This window comes from Merops nubicus, unplaced genomic scaffold, assembly GCF_000691845.1.
Source record: "Merops nubicus isolate BGI_N331 unplaced genomic scaffold, ASM69184v1 scaffold8920, whole genome shotgun sequence".
NCBI classification, from domain to species: Eukaryota; Metazoa; Chordata; class Aves; order Coraciiformes; family Meropidae; genus Merops; species Merops nubicus.
Window position 1 is genome coordinate 66,632 of NW_008583517.1, and position 21,523 is coordinate 88,154.

General features: G+C 37.8%; 1 protein-coding gene across 1 annotated transcript in view; it reads left to right on the forward strand.

The window, feature by feature from the left end:
- GFRA1 (GDNF family receptor alpha 1) overlaps positions 1-21,523 on the forward strand; it is a gene marked incomplete at its 5' end in the record, with an annotated part of 52,218 nt that overhangs the window by 21,873 nt on the left and 8,822 nt on the right. Inside the window, 2 exons of the mRNA XM_008941004.1 lie at positions 672-806; positions 5,223-5,401. Coding sequence (XP_008939252.1) covers positions 672-806; positions 5,223-5,401 — 314 coding nt within the window. The remainder of the gene's footprint in view (positions 1-671; positions 807-5,222; positions 5,402-21,523) is intronic.

The window sequence follows — 21,523 nt, forward strand, 5'->3', positions numbered from 1 at the left end:
GATCCCTAATGAGCACCATGGGGTTAACACTCCCCCAAGACCTATTAGGGCTCCTTTGAGCATAGCTAGCATTCTCCTTGCTCACGTGCTTCAGAAATGTTTTTTTCAAGCTGTCTGCAGACTCAAGGAGGAAGCTCAGGTTTAGGTGTCTAGTTTCAGTCATTAATTTGCAGCTAGAACGAAAATAAGAAAACACGTGAGGGAATAAAACCTGGATTTTCAGAGCGCAACTCTAAGAGCACAGGTCCACTTTGGTTTGATTTTTTTGGTAAAGCCCTTTGAAGAGATTCCCACTTTCTCCCAATCCATCCCTCCCCTGCACCTCAGTTTTTCACTTGTCAATTCTGCTGATGCAGCTCTGTGGGAATGCAATATAAAACTTTTTGGAAGAAAGGAACGGGTCTTTACTGTGTGAGTCATTTTACAGTCCCTGAAGTGGTTGTGTTCGAATAACCAAAGGTGTGCAGTACGGCACAGGACTGGGCGTCAAAGGGCAGAGGGACTGCCAGGGACTGCCAGGTCTGGATGATAGAGCCCAGCCGTGGCTCTGCATTGTGAATCCAGCTCTGAATACATGATTTACCAAGTGCTGTTTGCTACCTTCTCAGTCTAGAAAGAATATTTCAGTTCAGAAGTGGCTCACAATACTGTACTTCGCTCTTTGTTAACAGGCACAGTGATGACACCAAACTACATAGACTCAAACAGTCTCAGTGTTGCCCCATGGTGTGACTGCAGCAACAGCGGCAACGACATAGATGAATGCCTGAAATTTCTCAATTTCTTCCAGGACAATACATGCCTTAGTGAGTACAAAATTAGATGTCTTCAATGTGTTTTAGCGTGTTTTCTGGAATTTCTTTACTGTTTAAGTATCTCATGGTACATCAAAGCCATCTCTTTGCACTTTGTAAGCGTAGTTCTGCTGTACATGTAAGAATTTAACAAACGAGCAAATATGCCTGATACTAAGGTTTATGGCCAAAATTGCATGCATGAGAAGCTCTTGGAAAATAAAATCAAATAACAAAGTTGTATCATATAGAAATATATTTACAACACCAATCGTATTTGGACCCTAACAGCCAGGCAGCATCTGTACCTAAAAATTACAACACCTGAGGGGTTTCTGTATAATTTCAGAACTTCATGTAAGAAAAGCCATGTAGTTTCTGATATGAAGGATTTGCTGTAGGTAAGTATAAATTGGATTGTGCTTGCAATTTATAGCCAAGCTTCAGGTTTCTTATGCTACTTGATCTCAGATACTTGGTTTTAACAGAAGGCTGGTTGGTATCTATTGAGGAGATTTTTTTAAATTATTGATTTTTTTTTTCCAGTCAAACTCACTTCCAAATTAGTGACTATTACAAATTTCAGAATGGTTCATTGGAGTCAATTTTGGCAGGTTCTCTTTTCAAATTTCCTGTCTGCCTGGAGCAGCATAATTGGATGATGTGGAGTGTGCATCAGAGTTTTAATTTCAGATAAATGAGGAGACCAAAAGAGCTTGGCTTCCCTAGCCTAGCAGAACAGAAGTTGAAAGGATATGTGATTGTCCTCTGAAATTACATTAGAGGGGCAAGCCTAGGGAGGCAAGAGAATTACTTAACCTAGAGGACAATGTTGGCACAAGATCAAAAAGGGAGATATCAGCCATATGTATTTGGGTCAAAACTGGAAAAATTTTAACCGTCAGACTAAAGTTAAGAAATAGGCTTCCTGTAGGAGTTTTGAGGGTAAAAATTTCTTGCCGGTTTTAAAAGTCATATTTCATCAATTTATGAAAAGAAGCATATATTGTTGATTTTTCAAAAATAGCAAATGAACTCAATGATCCAGAGTGTCCCATCCAGCCCAGATAGTTAGGCTACTGCTGCTGCAAGGTTCAGTCTGTATTTTAGTATCAGATCTGAAAAATCTCCATTGGCAGCTTCTCAACAGACAGCATTGTTGGAAAGGCATGAGGAGCTTTGTGGACAAAAAGTGAATGACTTGAGTTGCTGTTTGATACACTGTTTATTAAGAATGAATTAATTACTTGGGATTATGTAACAAAAAAAAAATCAAACCCAGATAACCATTCAGACTATGGTTGGGTAAAAATTAACAGTATAGCATCAGACCTTCTTCTAACCTAGTGGGGCTGTCATTTATATATGCTGTAATAAGTCAGATTCTATTCATTTGTGAATGCGTTAATTGCTCGAATGTTACAGTTTCCTTTCAGAACATAAAGACAGAGTGATCCTTTGTCCTTTCTTTTGCTATCGGTATAAAACCATTAATGAAGACAAATAAAAGACATTAGGGGTTACTGTGAGACAAATTATAGCCATCCTAGCTGTAAGAGATGTCTTCATGAAATTAAAGATGTTTCTGGTTTAATACAAAGATTTTTCTCTCACAAAGAGTGGGAAAATTTTCTATTGTTATTGTCATTAATAGGCCTTCCAATGCCTAGAGAAAATGTCATTTGTTTATTGGATGAGATTAATATCCCTCACACATTTTTTAGACTAAACAAAATTCTTTTCCACAATGAGATGAAAGTAGGAATTTCTTGCTAATCTGTTTTGCTAAAGTGTACTTCTCCTTCAAATTGGAAAATAAACCAGTGATGTGGGGCATTTACAGCAGATATGGAAAACCCAACTTAAAAATTAATTTAAAAAATCTGTTTGGTTATTTATGCAAAATGGAATGACTGAGACTGTGTCCTGATGGCCAGGGGGCTCAAAAATCAGGAGATCCAGGGTCACATTCATACTGTGCCTAATGTGGAGCTGAGATATGAAGTTTACCATGTCCCACATGCACACCTTGGAACCTGGTCTTGCATCTCTGTATGCACTTGCCTAGAAAATCCACTCTAGAGTTGAAAAGCCTTTTGTAACAAATGTGAAGTTGAAACCAGAATGGAAGTTTTGATTTCAAAAGGTGGTTGTGAAAATTCCAGTCCATTTTAATAACTAGTCCAGATAAAGACAAACATTACATTGCTTTCCTTTCACATATATTGGACAAAGTGTTTTGTCATCTCAGCATTGTTCTAGAGAATACAGCTTTATACCAGCACTGTGAAACTGATCCAATCTCAAAAGCTTTAAAAATCTAAATCTCCAAATTAATAGGCCCCAAATAAAATACATTCCACCATGAAATCTGGGGCTATGTATTACCTTGCTTGTACTTTTATCCTCTTTATTAGAAGATGCAAGTTTATTAGTAATGTTACGATGGCCTTAATTGCTGCCTCTCCAGTTAGGGTTTGACCAATCTTCAATTCTGGAAATCCATTTTAAGCCTCTATTTTAGCTACTGTAAAAGTGAATGCCCTAACGTCCATTTATATACTCCAGAATTTCTAGAGAACTAAATGGCATTCAGATATATCTACCTATTTACTCAAAGGATTTATTCACACCTGCTTTATACTACAGTAAAAAGAATTGTGAAGTGCCAGAAAAAACATAAAGCAGAAAGTTGCTTAATAGAAGTTATTGAAAGGACCTTTACTAGATAAGTTAGAAGCACCTTGAATCACTTCCTTACAGTTATTATGGCTTTTGAAATATGTTTGAAATATGTATGAAAATTTAAAATATTATTTACAGGTTTGAAATATTATGAAAATATGAGGAGGGATGGAATACCCCTCCTATGGGGAAAGACTGAGAGAGTTGGGGTTGTTTAGCCTGAAAGAAGCCCCCAGGGAGACCTTGTTGTGACCTTTCTGTGGTTAAAGAGGTCTTATAAGAAAGACGGGGACAATCTTTTTAGCAGGGCCTGTTGTGACAAGGGGTGATGATTTTAATCTAAAAGAAGGTAGATTTAGACTAGGTATAAGGAAGAAATTTTTTACACTGAGGGTGGTGAAATACTGGCCCAGGTTGCCCAGAGAGGTGGTAGATGCCCCATCCCTGGAAACATTCCAGGTCAGTTTGAACTGAGCTCTGAGCAACCTGTTCTAGTTGAATATGTTCCTACTCACTGCAGGGGATTTGGACAAAATGACCTTTAAAAGGTCTCTTCCAACCCAAACCATTCTGTGATTCTGTCATAGCATTGTAGAATATCTCAAGATGGAAGGGACTATTTAAGTTTATCAAGTATGATAGTATGAAATAAAGAAGATTAATTGTAAAGATCACTTTTACTTAGAAAACTGGAAAGATTGCATGTATTTCTGTGATCCTTGCAATAATGGAAACAAAGAGTTACTGATAATTTAGGAAACCATAGAAAAATACCAATTTATATATTATCTTATTCAGGTAAACCTAAGAAAAATATCATTCCACTCTTCCCAGTTTGTCTCCATCAACCCAGCTGACTGCGGTGCCTTTTACAAATTCTCTTCTTTGCATGTTAGTGTTCTAAGAATTAGTATCAGAATAAAATACATCTTTTTCAGATAAGAATTAAATGTAAATTATTTTATGAGGCAAGGAATACCACTGAGAAGAAATATTAATAACTTCCACATATTAGTCCCCAGTGAAATTGTTTGATTTCTTGTACAAAGAATGTGAAATAAGAAATCCCTAAATCCATGCTGAATCCCCAAAGACCTGATTAAAAACTGGTTTTCTGTTTGTTTATAAAAAAACCCAACCAATTTACTCTTGCCATAAACATACTCTTTAATCCCATGAAACTGTGATAAGCTTTTTAACTTTTATATCCTAAAGTTTTAGTTTAAGCATGCTTCCCTCACCTAATTATGCAGATTTTGATTGAAAACTGTAAGGAAAAGATTGTCTTAGTTAAGCTATTTTGTAGTTATAGGCATATAGGTTTTATGACAAGCTGTAGAAATAAATTAATATTTTGTCTGCTTTCTCTTTTCAGTTTGCTGTGTAACATCACCTGCCTAAATTAGGACATAGCATTCAAATTGTATTTTAAATCTTGAAAGTAAATTTTTTAAGCTTTTGAATGTTAACAAATATGATTACAATAAGTCCTAGAGCTTCCGTCAAGAATTACTGGGAACATTACAAAGAAGAGGCTGCACCGGATAATTACGTGACCTCATGCCCTCAGTTCATGTTTCTGATATGTTAAAAATTAAGACACATTTGTTAGCATACAAATTGAGCGTCTATAAATACACATTTTCAGTAGAATAATAATGACAATGATGATGATTAAAAACCCAGTTCTGCTTTCTACCATTTATTTAGAAATAGAAAATTGCCTGTAATTTATTTTCACAGAAAATGCAATTCAGGCCTTCGGCAATGGGACTGATGTGAATGTGTGGCAGCCAATCTTACCAGTACAGACCACTACAGCCACAACTACAACAGCTTCCAGACTTAAAAACACAGGTTCAGAGACCACCAACAATGAAATTCCCACCCACAACGATTCACCAGCATGTGCAAACCTGCAGGTAAGAAAGTCTTGGACTCGTTGCAGTGCATAAATGCAAGTTTTTCATAGATATGTGTACAGAGTAGTCTCCTGCTGCTTGAAGAGATGCCTGCTTACATTGGAATATGTTTATTCCCAAATGGTAGTTACAAGCCAGATACATTGTAAAATATCAGACACCCTTATTTTAAATCAGAAACATGCATATTTCAAAGTGGATTTTATTGCCTCTCTGACTCAGAAACAGGACATAGTATTTAATTTGTTACCACCGGTTTGGATATGAGTGTGGTATTCTCCAAACTCTGCCAGGATATGTCAGATTAAATTAATCCCCTGGGTAATCCAAATTCAGAGGGAACTCGGTGTCGGCTAGCAATTCCTGCTGCCTTCTTCCTTACATAATTTGCAGTAAACTTACTAAAAAGAGAGGGGTTTTGGCTGAGTAGGTCTGAATATTAGAGAATATGTGGTGCTACAAACTACATGGTGAAGAAGCTGGACAAAGATAGAAGCTGCTTTGAATCAGGTGCCTTCCTGAACTGGGGTCAAAGTTGTGATACAGTTTTGACCAGTGCCTGTAGTGATTTTCTTGACACTTCAGTTGGGCTATTCATGGTATGTCATTGATTCTGGATTTAAAGAGGCTCATCATTTGCTGAAAGCAGTATATGCAGCTCTTGTAAAGTTTGAGGAACTTAAGCAGAAGCCAACTGCAAAATCAAGGCAGGAAAGAGGTAACAGGAAATATAAGCTGAAAACATCCTTAGGCTAGATTAGAATCTGGGGTTATAAACATTTCTGGTGTTTTAAATGCAAAATTAGGTCAGGGAGAGATCAGCTTAGCCTGTTTATTTTTATCTTTACAGAAGGAAAATTGCTATGTGACATAAATGAAAGTGTCCAAGTTTTAAGGTCTCATCTGGTATTAAGATACTTTTTTTCCTTGGATTCCCAAACTCTTCCACACTTGCAGCATTCACGTTTGACTTACTTATAAAAAATTAATTTTGTATTCTTCATATTAAACTTTATCAGAGTTTCCATATTCCCTAAAATGCACAGTTTGTATCCCTTGGAAATGTATTTTGCCTCTTAACTTTTCCTGCACCACTCTCATACCCTCATAAGGTATCTTCATACCTTTCTAGTTTCTCCATCTATTTTGCCTTGGCAAATTTTGTATAAAACAACATTTTTGGGAGGCATTACAGAGACACAAAAAAATATGGGGATAATTTTAGGTAGAGTTAAGTTTAGGTCCTTCTGTTTTAATTCTGTTTTCCATATCTGTGCATTCATTATTAGTTAAGCTTTGTAAGTAATTGATAAGAGTGAGATATGTAAGCATGTATGTCTGTATGGAGCAGTCATTTGACCAAACAGAATATGCTAAAAAGAAGCATAACCTTTTAAACCTGAAACTTGGAATATCTTGTGCTTAAAGCAGGACCTTGATGGGGTATTATTAATTCACATCACGTTATATTGAAAAGTTGTTTTATGGGAGAGATCACATTTTCCTTCATTGCTTGTACAGTCCCCTATAGATTAAGACCTCCAGATGCTACCAAAGTACACATGATAAGTAATGAACTGAAGAAACAGCAAGTGATCACAAATCCCATTGGACCCAGTTTGGTTTGCAGATGTTCCTCAAGCCTGCATAGCTGTTTCACTGTTTTGAAAATGAATAAAATTCTTCCCTGTCCTTAATCGTGTTACTCTGGCATTTTGAATTCACATTCCACATTAGTTTATCAGCACTGGTTTAAAGCTATGTTATGACTTCAAGTGTACATCTGGTATTCTTGACACAAGAAGTAAAGGTCTGTAGGGAAAACAGCTTCCTTTAAATAAATGATCTCTGCTGGATTGTAGAAACTATAGATAAGTGTGCACTGAAAGGTCACTGAAGTTACGTGAATCAAGCACTTCTCTCTTTGTGAAGTACAACATTCTGGTGCCCACTTACTTCCTTGTGTCAGATTAGAAACACAAAGAAAAAACTCTTATATTTTAATGCGTTTTTCAAAAAATAACTAGCGAATAGAGCCAAAACAAGCCCACACTTTTTATAAAAAAGAAACATGTTTTTATTGGACAGTATGGTGCCACTTTGCATGTGAGACTGAAACCTCAATGCAAATCTTACAAAAGAACTGGAGGCACTCCTATCACACTTGGAGAAGTGTAATCATTCCAGGGCTCTCCTCCTATGAAAAATATGCCTTTGTAGTGTTTTGAAAACATGAACTAGTGTGACTAAAAGCAATCTGAAGGGCTTTGTTATACACTTAGCAGCTGAGCTGAAAGGTTTCAAAAAGGCAATGTAGCCTAAACACTGTGAAAAGTAGAATTAAAAGCATTAGTCTCAGCACAAAAAGACAATGGCAGAAAGGGGATAAGGAAGTGATCACTGAGATGCTACAAGGCTGCATATCCTAGTTAGTGGGTTTTAAAATACAGGGAAGGAAGAAAGAGCAGGAAGTGATTGATCAGTATAAATTGCCATAGAAATAAATACAGTAAGGGAAGAAAGATCAAGAAGTGATTGATTAGTATAAATGGCCATAGAAATGAACAAATACTAACCTCCTGGGGTTGTATAATACAGGTCACTAACCTAATCTGCCAGGAGTGTCACTGGTTGAGCAAATTTTGATACATTTTTTTCTGACTGGTTCAGAATGGCTGTATGAAAGGCAAGAATACACTACTGGTCTTGTTGCTGTGCCATGTTCTCCAGCAGACATGCAAATGTGGGAATTGGAAAGCTTGTGAGTGCTTAAAGAAAATATGAGATACACTTTCTTTACCTGTACTCTGTATTTATTTCTAATACTTGTTCAAGGTTCGGACTTCTAAATAATTTTTGTTTAAATGATGCTGTTTAGAAATTGTTCTTCATTTCCATTTACCATTGCTACAAGAATTTACAGTTCTTTTATTATGATGGTATTTTGTTAGTTCAAATTGATACAGAGAAATGTTGATTTCTGATATATGCTTTGTTTATATTTACTTACGCCTGGATTTGTGTAATATGCTCCTTTTTTTATCGCTAAATAGAAAAGGTGCTTAACTTTGTCAAGCATCCTGTAACCTCTTCTATGAACCTGTCTTCTAACAAAGTTCACGAAAGAGTAAGCAGTGGTTAGTTGTTTATAAGGCTAAATTCATATATTTTTTGAGGTGCTTGACACCTTGCAAGGCATCCTGAGCACCACATGAAAATTATTTGTAAAATATTGTGAAAAAAAGGAAGACAAATGCCAACAGTGTGCTTTTTACACAGCCTTATTTTACTAAGAAATTGCCATCCCTATCTTTTTTTCTGATAGCTTCACTCTGGCGTTTTCTGTTTAACTGCCATGTTTGTTTATCCTTCATTCTCAATGGTAATTGGTGTTCAGTATTCCAGTCAGAAAATGGTTATGGTCTTTCAGTCTCATGTCCTATCAGCACTGCTTGGACCGTCATGTCAGATTATTTGAAAGGGGCAAAAGAATGAGTTTAGATGTGTACTCAAACTATGTATTCTTCAAGAAAAACACTACTTCTGCACTGGGGAGAGATGCACAGTACTGAAAGATTATACTGAAATAAACTTCAAATAATAGTTCAGACTAGATTAGACCAGTTGTTACTATGATACTATGTGATCAGCAGAGATGAATAAAAAAATAAGGCTTTCATATTGGGTTTGCTAAGATATTATAGAGGACATTTTGCACGAGGCAAAAATTAGAGAAGTCAAAATGGTTAAGGAAGTTTAAGTCTAAATTTATGCTTTGAAATCTATCACCTCGCTACTAATTCTGTACTTTGTTTTCCCACATTTAGTATAAATGTCTTGCTGTAGTTAACCTTAGTTCAGCATTCAGAGGCAATTTAAGGGTTTTGTGCTTTGGAAGAAGGTTAAGCTGTGGACACATAATTGAGATTCAAGGCCCTTCAGACTGAAGGCAAGTACCTTTCTGTTGGCTCCAGTATGTGAATGTCTTTGTACTCTCAGCAGCAATGTGTAAAAAAATTATGAGGTAGGAATTAAAAAACTCAAACATTTGGTGGGGAACAAGGAGGAAAAGAGAAATCAAGATGCTTAAATATGTTGATCCTTTCTATTTCCATGTAAGATTAGTGAGTGTTTAGAACAAACATGGGTCATACTGTAAGCTGTTCTCCCACAAATTCACATAGTTCCACCTAAACTTGGGAGTTTAAAAAGCCTCTATTATGGTGAGTCTTAGAACAATAACAGGAGACAGGGCTCACAGTTCTCAGAGGAGACCAGGGCTTAAACATGACTCAGAGGCTGTAAATGATGGTGCTTTTCACTTGTGGATCTATCTGTTGCAGATACTGAGCGCTGTATGAGGATCAGCTCATCTGGTGTTTGAAGTACTGTCTGTAATTATTTAATGTAGCTTCCTGTGTGCTAGCTATTATTATTATAAAGCATCGTATAGGTGTTTGGAGAGGGTTAAAAGCTTCAGTGTGGTGTTCTGAGGATCAAGACGCAGCAGGTGTGGAGCTTCATAGGCTGGCAATCGGGTGGTGGGTGAACAGAAGCAGGAAACATGGGCAGCATGTAGGTGTGTTGCTAATGAGGAGACAGGAAGACTGCTCAGATGGTACTCTGGAATAGAGACAAAAGGAGCTTGATTTATCCCCTGAGCACTAGTACTAACTCGCCCATGGAACTGGCACCCTCTTTCCCCTATCCCATCACAGAGCCTGTGGTCTTTCTGTTTCTTTTTCATTTTGTGAAAAACAAGCACTATGCTTTCAAATGCCCTGCCCTCTTTGTCCCTCTGGAGAAGTTCTACTTGGAACCTCTTCCTCCAGGTATTGCAACTACATAGAAAATTGTATTCTGGGAGCAAAAGATAGTCAGGAATATAAAACTCTCAATATTCTGCCTAGAGCAAAATTTAAAAAAATTAAAAAAAAAAAGGGGGGTAGGGGGAAATCCAATGTTCAGTCTTCAGTCTTATACTTTTAAGCTGCAGAGCGCTGAACAAAATTCTGTTTTACCAAAATGGAGACATCTTTGTCCATCGATTCCATTGACATTGATTTCAGTAAAGTTAATCCTTGTTTGCTTCGGCACCATGCTGGAGTGACACTTCAAAAAGTGTACGTGTATAAAATTCTCTGTATTCCTTTAATGCACCTTTCAGACAGAAGGAGAGAAGGTCAAGTCACCATGAGCAAGGGACATGGTTTGGGTTTTCAGTCTGTTTGACAATCTTGGTGTTCAATGTTGCCTGCATTACTATGCAAACAGTGGAGTTCAGTGGCAAAAGGCTGCTTTGCAATGAACATATACATACATATGTACTAATGGTACGAGCATGGAAACTGCTCCCACTTGGAGCAAAGCTGCACTTGGGTTCTTCACCATCTTTGCCAAAGAATTTCCAGACTACACAGGATGCGTCATTTTCAAGCTTGTAGAAATCCTGCTTAAGTTAAAGGTCTGATTAATACAGCTGATTTATTTCTAAGTACAGAAAGTCTTTTGCCTCTCTTTTGAACATCAGAGGAGCAGTTTGAGGATGTAGCCAGGTATCATGCCCTATAGGCTCAGATATCTCATATTAGTGTGAGCGTTGCTGTGAGACATCAGCCATCAGTAGTCAGTAGAAAATTGTTCTCATATACCAGCCTTGGTTGAACTTTGTGGAACATTGAACCCCCTTGCAAGATCTGTCATGGTTTGTGGAGCAAAATACAGGCTAAAACTCTCAGACAGTATAAGCCAGCGTGTCTCTTTTTATCATCAGAGCTACACAGATGTACACTAGTTAACGTTCCATCTCTTTGACATGTAGAGCTCTCTGTAAGACTGGACCTTATATTTAATCATCAGTACTCTGGTGAAACATTTTTAATGTTGGAGGTCAGATGTAATAAACTTCTGTTACTGAAAGGTGACAAGATGTTTTATTTTGCGTATTAGAATTGTATTTTAAATTATAGGGGGTTTTTATTTGCATGCTTTTCATTCTACCAAAATACTGTACGTGTATACTGCTGGAGAGCATAACACTTTAGAATTATTTCATCAATGATAAAATATTTTACAGTTCATTTAAAAAAAAAAAATAGTCTGAGCATCTTTAGTGTATTATAATAATACAGCACTTTATAGCAGACTGTAAAACTCCAGACTACAGTTTTAGGAATCGTGCAATTTTGTTTTATAGTTTAATAATTGTTCAATTGAAAACGAGTATGAGGTTACTAAAAACCAATTTAATGACTTACAAAAATACAACTTTATTAAAATGTACTATACACCTTGACAGAAAATGGAAATTTCAATGGGCAGATTATAGGTGTTATCCTCAGAATTTTGCACATTACTACTACTAAAAACAGATGTAGCATTTGCAGTGTTCCCTTAAGCCACAGTTGTTTCTATGTTTCACATCAGTATCCTCTTATAGGAATACTCAGGAAAGATACAAAGTGCTAGAATAAACTGGAATCAGAAAATCGGATCAGATCAGATAAGCCAAATCAAACTATTCATAGTCCACTCTATTACTTTGTGGTTCTTCATCATATAAAAGGTATTCCTAATGTCAGCCAACTTTTGTTCTCAGTCAAATAGCTAGTCTATCTTGTATTTTCCTTTTAGAACAGATAGCTTGTTGTAGCCTGGAAAAAAACAGCCATGAAATGGAACATAGTGTTATAATTTGATTTTAAGGCATAGTTACTACTAATAAAAATTCTAGGTCATTGTATTGTGATTGTAGATGTTTAATCATATTGTCTTTGGAAGTATAGTTCACAATATATTGTGCGTTTATGAGACTTGATAAAGTGCTTTGTTTAAGTCATAATGTGTGCTGTTAGCAAATATTAGGTTTTAGCCATGACTTGGCTTCCATTTATACTTGTTCAAGTGAAAGTAAGTGTGGTTATGCCAGCAGGCTGACCCTGTTGCAAATCAAGTGCAGGAAAAAGTGATGCTGATGGAATGGAGAACAAGAATAGAATTCTTGAAATCATTAATACATTTTTATTTTTACTGGAAGAGCTTGCAGGAGTCTTACTTATAGACCAGAATCCCATCATACTAGCTATTCCACAGGCTTATAATGAAAAAAAAAACTTTAAAACATTAAAAACTCAATGAGTTACAGTTAACTTCAGTGAAGCTGTCACCACCCATAGCCTTTATTTATTCTGAAAGTCACGTAGTGTGTTTGATTATCCCAGATCCTAGAGTAGGGCTGTAAGTCTTTTTCCAAAATCTTTGTTCTGTGGTATTTTTATGAGTTCTTTGGTATATGAGTGGGTGGAGAAGTACTCACGGATCACTACTGCATTCAAATTGCACCATAATTGTCTGATTTACTGTCATGTGTGTTGGCTCTTTCAGTCTGATTGTTGCAGACACTTCTGGACACTTTTGTGCTTTTTAATAGTCAACAGGTTCTTTGCATAGATTAGCTATCTATTTTGTATGCTGGTTTTTAGGACAAGTGGTTGATTGTATTTTGCCTACTGCTACAGCAAAGTGTCAACTACAGTTCACTGTCTTTTGCTTACAGTTCTCTCTGATTTATTCTCAGTTCAAAATAATTTTTAAAAAAATAGAAGAATTGTGTAGTAGGCAGAAGCCACTGCCCCATTGTGTTTGCTCCTGAGCAGTTATCAGTCAGTGTTCTTCACAAGCTTCAGGAGCCTTTTGCACATGTTTAGTTGTTTATTACTTAGGCATTTCAGGTGTTCAGGTTGCTTTGTTGCTGGTTTTAGCTGAATCATTATGAAGGATATAGTAGAGTTAAAGTTTTTGAGGAAGGTGTATGAATTTGAGTACTCCAGTGCTCAGAAAAATAGAAAGGATAATTTGATGTTACCCACTGGATGAAAACAGGCCTAAAGGTATTCGCTATATTCTCTCCTTTTACACAGCTTGCAGAACATGCCAATTGTGGAAGTGGATGTGGCAGCTTTGTTCATCCTCTTACATGCAGTCTCATGGCAACATTACTTTCCCTGACACAGAGCTGTAACCTTTCCTGTGGAGGTCTAAATATCTCCCCAGTACCAGCAGAGAAAATCACACTGCTTTTAAAGAGATTCTCTTGAACTCAGTCACAGATAGCAGCTTTAAACACGAAGACGCTTTTTAAACACCTTCCTGTACGCTTGGAAACCCTCTCTCCTGAAAATAATAGAAGTTCAAGGAATACACTATTTTACACTATTTTACCACGGAAAGTTCCCCTTCTGAAAATGCTCACCAAGACTAGTTCTGCCTATTTATGTGACATGACTTGTTAGACTACTAGTCTCGGTTTGCTGGTATATCTACACTATCTCTGAAACCTCACTTCCAGTTAACCATTAGTCTTTATTAGATCCTTTTCCTATCTGTCCTTTCCTTTTTTTTTTTTTTTGTCTTTCTTCCTGAAGATCCATTCTGTAATCTTTGGCCACTCAACTGCCTCACAGACTCCATTATAAAATTTATCAGTATACATTTTTCTATATTCCCTCTAATGATGTAATGGTTAAATGCAGATTCAAGAGTTAAAAAAGATTGCTAAAGACTGAGCAGGAGAGAAGTTGAGCCCATATGGCATCATATGACTCCATCGGGAGTCACTATGCCGTCACTGGCTGGGCTGCCTTGGAAGCTACACTGGGGAAGGGGCTGAGAGTTGTGGCCATACTGGGATGCAATTAAGAAGCTGGAGTAGGTCTGCATTTTGACTTGGGAAATGCTGAAGATGATGGAGCACTGGAACAGGCTATCCAGAGAGGATGTGGAGTCTCCTCCTCTGGAGACTTTCAAAACCCACTTGGATGTGATCCTGGGGAAACCTGCTCTAGTCAAACTTGCTTCGTCTAGAGGCTCAGACTGGATGATCTCCAGAGGTCACTTCCAACCCCTACAATTCTGTGATTCTGTGAGGAGGCAGCATAGCTGCAAAAGTACTATACTGTTGAAGAGTTAAAACTTGGAACTTTTTCCATAGCATGCCTAATTTTTTCAAGCAGTGAAACTAAGTTTATAGGGCAGCAAATGAAACACAATCTTTTAACCAAACTCGCTAATGTATACTATTAATTAAAAAAAAAAAAGTTAACAGAACATTGGGACATAAATATATTTTTGTTCTGCTTTTAACTTGTCTGCTCCTTTTACTTTAATTCTTTACTGTGCATTAGTAATCAAATACTAGAAATAAATCATACCCTTTCTCTTCTACTTACTTTTTATCCCTATAACTCCTAATCATCTGTTTTACATGAATAATAGATCTCTATGTTGCCCTCAAACTATCTAGTCTACAGCATTTTTCAGCTTGCTGTTGAGTTCCAGAACATGAGACACTGTCACTCATTTCAGTTTCTTGCCTTCAAAATCAATAGTTCAAAATGGTTTAGTCTGTAGTTTGGAGGAGAGCCTAACTATTGCACACCAAATTGTAGTTCTAATCAGTGGACTTTGGCCTAGTAATCCCACCTCAGGTTAAGCTCTCCTGCATGCTTAGCTCCTTCTGTGAGCCACAAGTAAACAGACTGACTGATGTGCAGAACACAGGATATTTTTCCATAGGTTTACTCAGCATGTGTCCTAAAGAATTACAGGATTATCCTCCCTCATGTCTTTCTTAAAACAGAATGAGGTATTCAGGGCAGTAATTTGCTAAATACTGCATTACACAATACTACTTTATTTTTCCAGATTGACGTTTTCAGGAGCCTCAGGTTGCCTCAAATTCATAGCTAGACGTGAATTGTCACATGCACAGAGAGATTTGGATGTACTGAATTAATGTTCAGATTTGAAATGTGTGCATTCAGATTTGTTATGTACATAGCAGGTGAGGTATGTTCCAGGTTGAATCTAAATACCTCCCTGCAGTTGTAAGTACCTAATTTTTGCAGATCAATTACTAAATTTGTAGGATTTTAGCATGTTTTTTTTATAGCGGTTTGCCCTTCTCTAGAAAAAGTAGTGCATTAACAGTTGCATGTATCCAAGTTAAATTCTTGAAGGCAGCTATATAATGAATTCTCTGTCAGTGTGCAAGTCTGCACATTTCGATCACATATACCCTCTAATTGTTTGGTTCTGAGGGAAAATTTAGTGATCTGTTCCTGCGGGGAACTAAGCGCCTGTATACAATTTCAGAAGTCAAATACAAGTTCAGAAAGAAAAATTGTTCCTTTTTCCATAGTGATGTTGAAGTTAATTAGTTTGACAAATTCTTAGAACTATTTGCACAATTGTGCTCTCATCAAGAGTTGGCCTAACCCCTATTACTTTTGTCTAAGATTTCCTGATTATTCCTAAGGATTCAGTCATGGTTATTTGCAGATGAGAAATTCGCTTGTTACAGGCAGAACAGAAAATGTTCAGATAAAAAGCACACCCAGAGAACAGCTTAATGAGCATACTTATGAATCATTAATTAGGCAGAGGCTTTTCACCTTCAGGCTGATGGCTCAGATACAGTGTTGTGTTTAGTAGCAGCACAGCTCTTTGCTAAGTGCCCTCAGTGATAGAGCTCTGCTTTTTTGGGAGCTGAACTTGTCATCCTAGGTCCACCTCACAGGGATGTACCCTAAAATACAAGTCCTGTTGGCTCATGTGAGTGCAACAGGGAACTGGACTCTGTTGTTTCATGAACATTTAAAGAGAGCAACTGGCAAAGCTGCAGCTCCAAATACTCTCCAAGCCAGCGAGGCGCATCTGCTCATATATGCTCTGCAAGTCCTCATTCATCATCTGCTGCCCTTTGTTATGTACAAAGCCTGTTGTAGTGCAATTACGTTCATCCATGCACAGCATATCAGAAATGTGATGTCCTGTGCTGTTCAAGTGGTCACTGAGTGTGAGCAGCATAGTGATATCCCCAATCCCTTTTAAGGATGCTGTGCTCAAATGCTAGAGAGGCTAATCCCATCTTGGCCACTGAACATGGTATCTCTTAAACCCATTAAATTCACTTCTCACTGGTGCATCTCAGTACTCTAGTGCAGTATCAGTGCTGGTGTAGCCATGCAGCCTGTGTGTTAACAGGCAGCATATAACATATGCATACTATATATATATGTTAACATACAGTAGACACAGCCTGCATTATACTTAATCCTCCTCCTAGTAACACCATCTTAGTCCTGACTTTCCACCCACGGGTCTGGCAGTAGGGGTAACACATGAAACCATATTGTTACTGTAGGCAATGCACACCCAGATTTTTTTTTTTTTTTTAAATGCTTCCTTCCTGGAAACTTGATGACAACATATTGACACTGAAACCTGTTAGTAAGACAAAGCTGATGCTTGCAAGTATTAGATACATCTGAGTAGGTAGATCACAGAAAATACCCCTCAGTTGGTCTGCTTTCTACTTGCCTCAGCTCAGTCCAGAACTATTAATAAAACTGTTATGCACTCAGGGAAACATTTGCTGCCAACCATCATCAATCAAGATTCTATCCAGATAACACTCTCAAAATGTTTTTCTAGGTGAAACCTTCTAGTCTTAACTCTCTCTTGAGTCTCACTGAAGGATGTTAAAATTTGGTAGCTTAGGGCACCTTCACAATTTTTTGTAGGGTTTGCAATGGCATTGGAAAAATCTGAGCATGTAGGAGAACTGTCCTTTCTTACAGAGCAGCTCATCTCACAGAAAAGGAAATGAGCATGGGGAAACACCCTGAGTGCTTTGTGATATTATAACCCTATATCCCATTAGTTCTTCAGTCTCTTTGATGAAGTGCACTGCCTGAGGTGCAAATTAGTGCCACTTTTGTGCATTGAATCTGTTCTCTTAAGAGAGTAAGTGCTCCAGAACTGCCTCCTCATTTCAAAAATACTACAGAATAGTTGTCAGTATTGACCTGAGCTAGATTAAATTAGCTACCTTGGAATATAAGGCTGTATATCCCATCAGTAATCCCCTGAACTAACCGGTCTGCCACACCAGAATACTTAAAAAAGTAGGCAAACTGGTCACAATAAATCTTCAGAAGCTCTTTCCAGTTTAGTATTGAAACCTTACAAAATATACCCAAAGTGATCCTGTTGATCTCTGTCACTTGCATTATTAGCATTTGCCTATGTGTATTTTCTAGCTTATTAAATGTAAATCTAAATGTAAGCCTTCTGTCCTGTGAATGATTTTTTTGTGGTGAAAAAAGAAACGAAGATCATATCCTGTAAATACAATTTTGCATAATCTGATAATTATTTGCATAATCTGGTTATTATAGGCTCATCTATGTTTTAATGGGATTATAATTGTTAAACATCTAACACACAATATTTTTTTGTGTCTAAGAAATTGTTTCAGTGATGGAAAACAGTACTTCTTGCTAAACTCGGGTTTGAGGCCATATATGCAGATGATATTAGGAAGTTTTTTCATTTTCACTTGCTGCTGCCTGCCAGTGGAAGAATTCCCCTTGGTGTAGTGGGATCAGGGCAGTAAAGACTAAGGCACCTTTCTAATAAGGTCATGATTCTGCAGACTTTTCTGAAATTTCTCTGCTTATCTGAATAGCTTCATTAGCTACAGTTTAACTGTTGTGCATGAGAGCATCGTCCATGTGTAAATAATGGGTATGGGGAAGGTGGCTGTGATATCATCCACTAAAAAAAGTATAGTTCACTATAGTGTAGCCCATTAAAGAGAATTAGTGTGAGAATTCACTCCCAGTATTTTTGAGAAGGGATGATTTTTCTTTTCTTCACTCACTTCAGAAGAGAAGAATGAGTGCAGGATGTTACATCAAAGTCTCTCTCAAGTATTGAGTTTTAAAATCCATACTGCAAGGGTCTTTTAATAAAGTCTAGAAAGCTGGCAGAACAAACCAAGGTCTAGCTTAGCTAATGGAGATCTGTGGACAAGACCAACTGGATGTGTTTTATTTTCCAGTCAGGACTTATGTCTGTTGAAACATATGCTTGTTGTAGAAAATAAAATGCCAGTGATCAAAATTGTATTGTATTAATTTACTTTTAGAAACTAAAATGCTGTCAGAATTTATTAACTAGGAATACTAAGTGAATTTTAAAATATTTCCGCAAAAGTATAAAAGCATGTACTCTAATGAAAATAGATTATTATAGACACATCTAGCAGCTATGCTTGAAGTTGAAATTGCCTTACATTTCACATTAAAAAAAATCCTATGTTCAGAGACTTTGAACTTTGCCAAAATATTAACTATTTAGGTGAAGTTTTCATGTTATGTCTATGGCTCCAACAGAATTCTTGGGCAACAACTGCCTGTCAGAACCACAGTATGCTGTAACCTCGCCTTATAGCCTTACCTCAGTAAATTTGATTGCAGTATTTAAAATAAAATCTCTTCAACATTTTTGTCCTGAATGCTATTTTCAGTGCTGGAAAGAAACATGCATATTGAGGCAAGTACTGCAGCAAGTTCAGTAAAATTTCAGCCCTGCCAGTTCTGAGGATAAATCTGTACACCTGCAGAATTCAGCTACAGGATTAGAGGAGCAGAGAGAAAATGCTTTAAATTTTTATTTCAGTGGCACTTCTGGAGAGCAGATTGTGCCAGAAATTAATTACCAGTCACCAATTAATCCAAATCACAGCTCTTGAAGATTGAATTGCTTTAAAATAAAAAAAAAAGTCTCTAAATATCATGATTTAATGGGGTTCAGGTACAGGCATAGCCACGTAACTGCAAATGTAAGGAAATTAATAAGGAAATTTGGCTTGAAATGTATAAACACTGAGGAGGGGAGGGCATAGCTGTGTGATGAGGGCTCATCTAAGTGCCCAGTTTCTTCTACCTTTCTGTGTAAGGTTACTTCAATATCTGCAGCCTTTGCTTTTAGCTCCCTGTAATTGCAGCAAAGTTGCTTGTTATCTGAAGTGTTTTTAAAACCCTTTTAAGGCTTTTTGTGTTTTCTTTCTGTGTGTAACCATGCCAGTACTCACAACACAGATACACATATGGTTAGTGAAAAATCTTGAACATTTTTAGTCACTTAACCAAAAGCAGATGTTCATGACCATTCTCTTCCCTTTTAGAGTGTAGGAGTGAACACAGTGCTCAAGAGACCAGCAATAATATCACTTGCTTAAGGTTGGCATAGCACAAGTGGAAGCTTCCTGTAATGCTGAACGCTCAAGGCCCCATGCAGACTGGTGTTCAAATAAGCTTGCCTGATCTTTCCTTCCAGCTGCAGAACCAGAGGACACCACCCCTGGTCCTGCTGCCTGCATGCAGAGGCAATCTGTGACCTTGTTTCCTTAATCCCTTCCACCTACTGACAGCTCAGAGCTGGATGCCTCATGAGGCTGACGGAAGTGGTGAGCATCCATACGGAGCATTCTTTGCTTTCAACTTGGGAGGCTCCTAAGTTGTTCTGAGCAGAGTCCCAGCCCCACACCACCCTGTCATCTGCTCAGTGTGAAGGAGAACTTGCCTACAGCATCCCTGCCTCACACAGAGCAGCACATCACAGCCACCCTGCAGCTGTGGCACACCTGGAGGGGTGGGATGTGGTGTAGGGACACTGGAGCTGTATTAGCATGGTGCCTCTTTTCAAGGCTCATTAGTGCAATGCAGGCCTGTGGTGTTCTGGCTGAGCTGCTTTTAGTCCCCGAGTAGCCATGGCTGACAGCTGCTCAGGAGTGCTTACACCACACTCCAGTGCACCACGTAGCCCAGTCTAATAGGGGAGGTGGGTACTTTGCCTGCTGCCAAACAGAACAACTTTGTTTGCATATTTGGACACGCAAGGGCACATACTGCAGCCTGGGGAAGTGTAGTGGGGTCTGTAGTGCTTCAATGGCTTACCTTGGTTCAAAATTAAAAACTGAGTATGTTTTTTAACTGGGATGGTTCTGAGTTCATGTTCATGCTGCGTTTCATTAGATGCTGTTTGGTGCACAGCAGCCAGGTGCTACCTGTAACTGCTGTGTATGGTACTGGGTTGATAGCTGTGGTGAATCTCTAGGGAGATGGGGTTTAATGATAAAATCCCAAACAACTAAACTTTGGACTACATGGCTGCTCTGTTTTACAACTAGAGAAGAAAAAAAACAAAAAAACAAACAAAAAAACCCCTAGGCAGCCTAAGCCATTGAGATATTAATCTAACAAAACTTACTCTGTCTGTGCTTTTTAGTATTCTGTTTTCTCCTCTTTCCTTTTTAATGCAAAAAATATTTGCTTGAGGCAAATCCATAAAAAGACCATATTAGGAGAATTGCATAATATCTCCTAAAAATAGGAAGCAAGAATCTAGGACTATAGAAATTCATTTTACTCAGAAAAAAAAATAAAATAAATAAATGGCTGAACATGAAAACAACATTGTTAGCAAGTTACTGTACTGCCATGAAAGGTAAGTCAGTCAGTTCAGTTGTCTTGGCTGGGTGTCATATTTTGTGCTGTGCTCACTGGGAGACTAATTGCTTGAAATAAATATTTGAAGATCTCTGTGTCTGGTCCTTGTAAGCTGTTTGATCAGTTTGGTGTTTCTGATAGGATCTGTTTTTTATAAAACCTGGAAAGATCACAGTTAGGCAGTTCTTGTGCTGTTTTGTCCCAGCCATATAAGTGCATTGAGAGATGGGGCTTAATTGTGTCTCATCTTTACTAACATTAGGATCTGGGAATGGTCCAGCAATAATTCATATGATCCAGCAATAGTTCATATGATCCAGGTCAACTCTCCTTCTTTCCACACTTGTTTCTTCTCATTTTGGGAGGATTACTCTCAGCGCCCTCACCTCACCCTCCCAATCAAATTTTCTCATAATTCTAAGATGCAAGAGGTTGGAGGGAGGAGGTTTTCCTCTACCTGTATTGAACTTTATCAACTAATAGGCCTGTTTCTCTTATTTCTAAAGTGATGTCTATCTACAACTATCAAGAGACTCAAGTGTCTGCATTGGACACCTTTTAGACCAAAACTGATTTGATCCATAGTTACCCAGTGGCCTGGGGAAGAGACACCATTCCCAGCCATGTGGCCCTGTCCAGAAGAAACTGGGTAGTGGTCCCTCATTGGAAAGCTGGCTTTAGTAGAACAGGGGTGTACTTGTGTCCCAGCCCCTTGTCCCAGAGGATTCCTCATGCCTGCTCTGAGGTAAAGACTTTTCAATCTCCT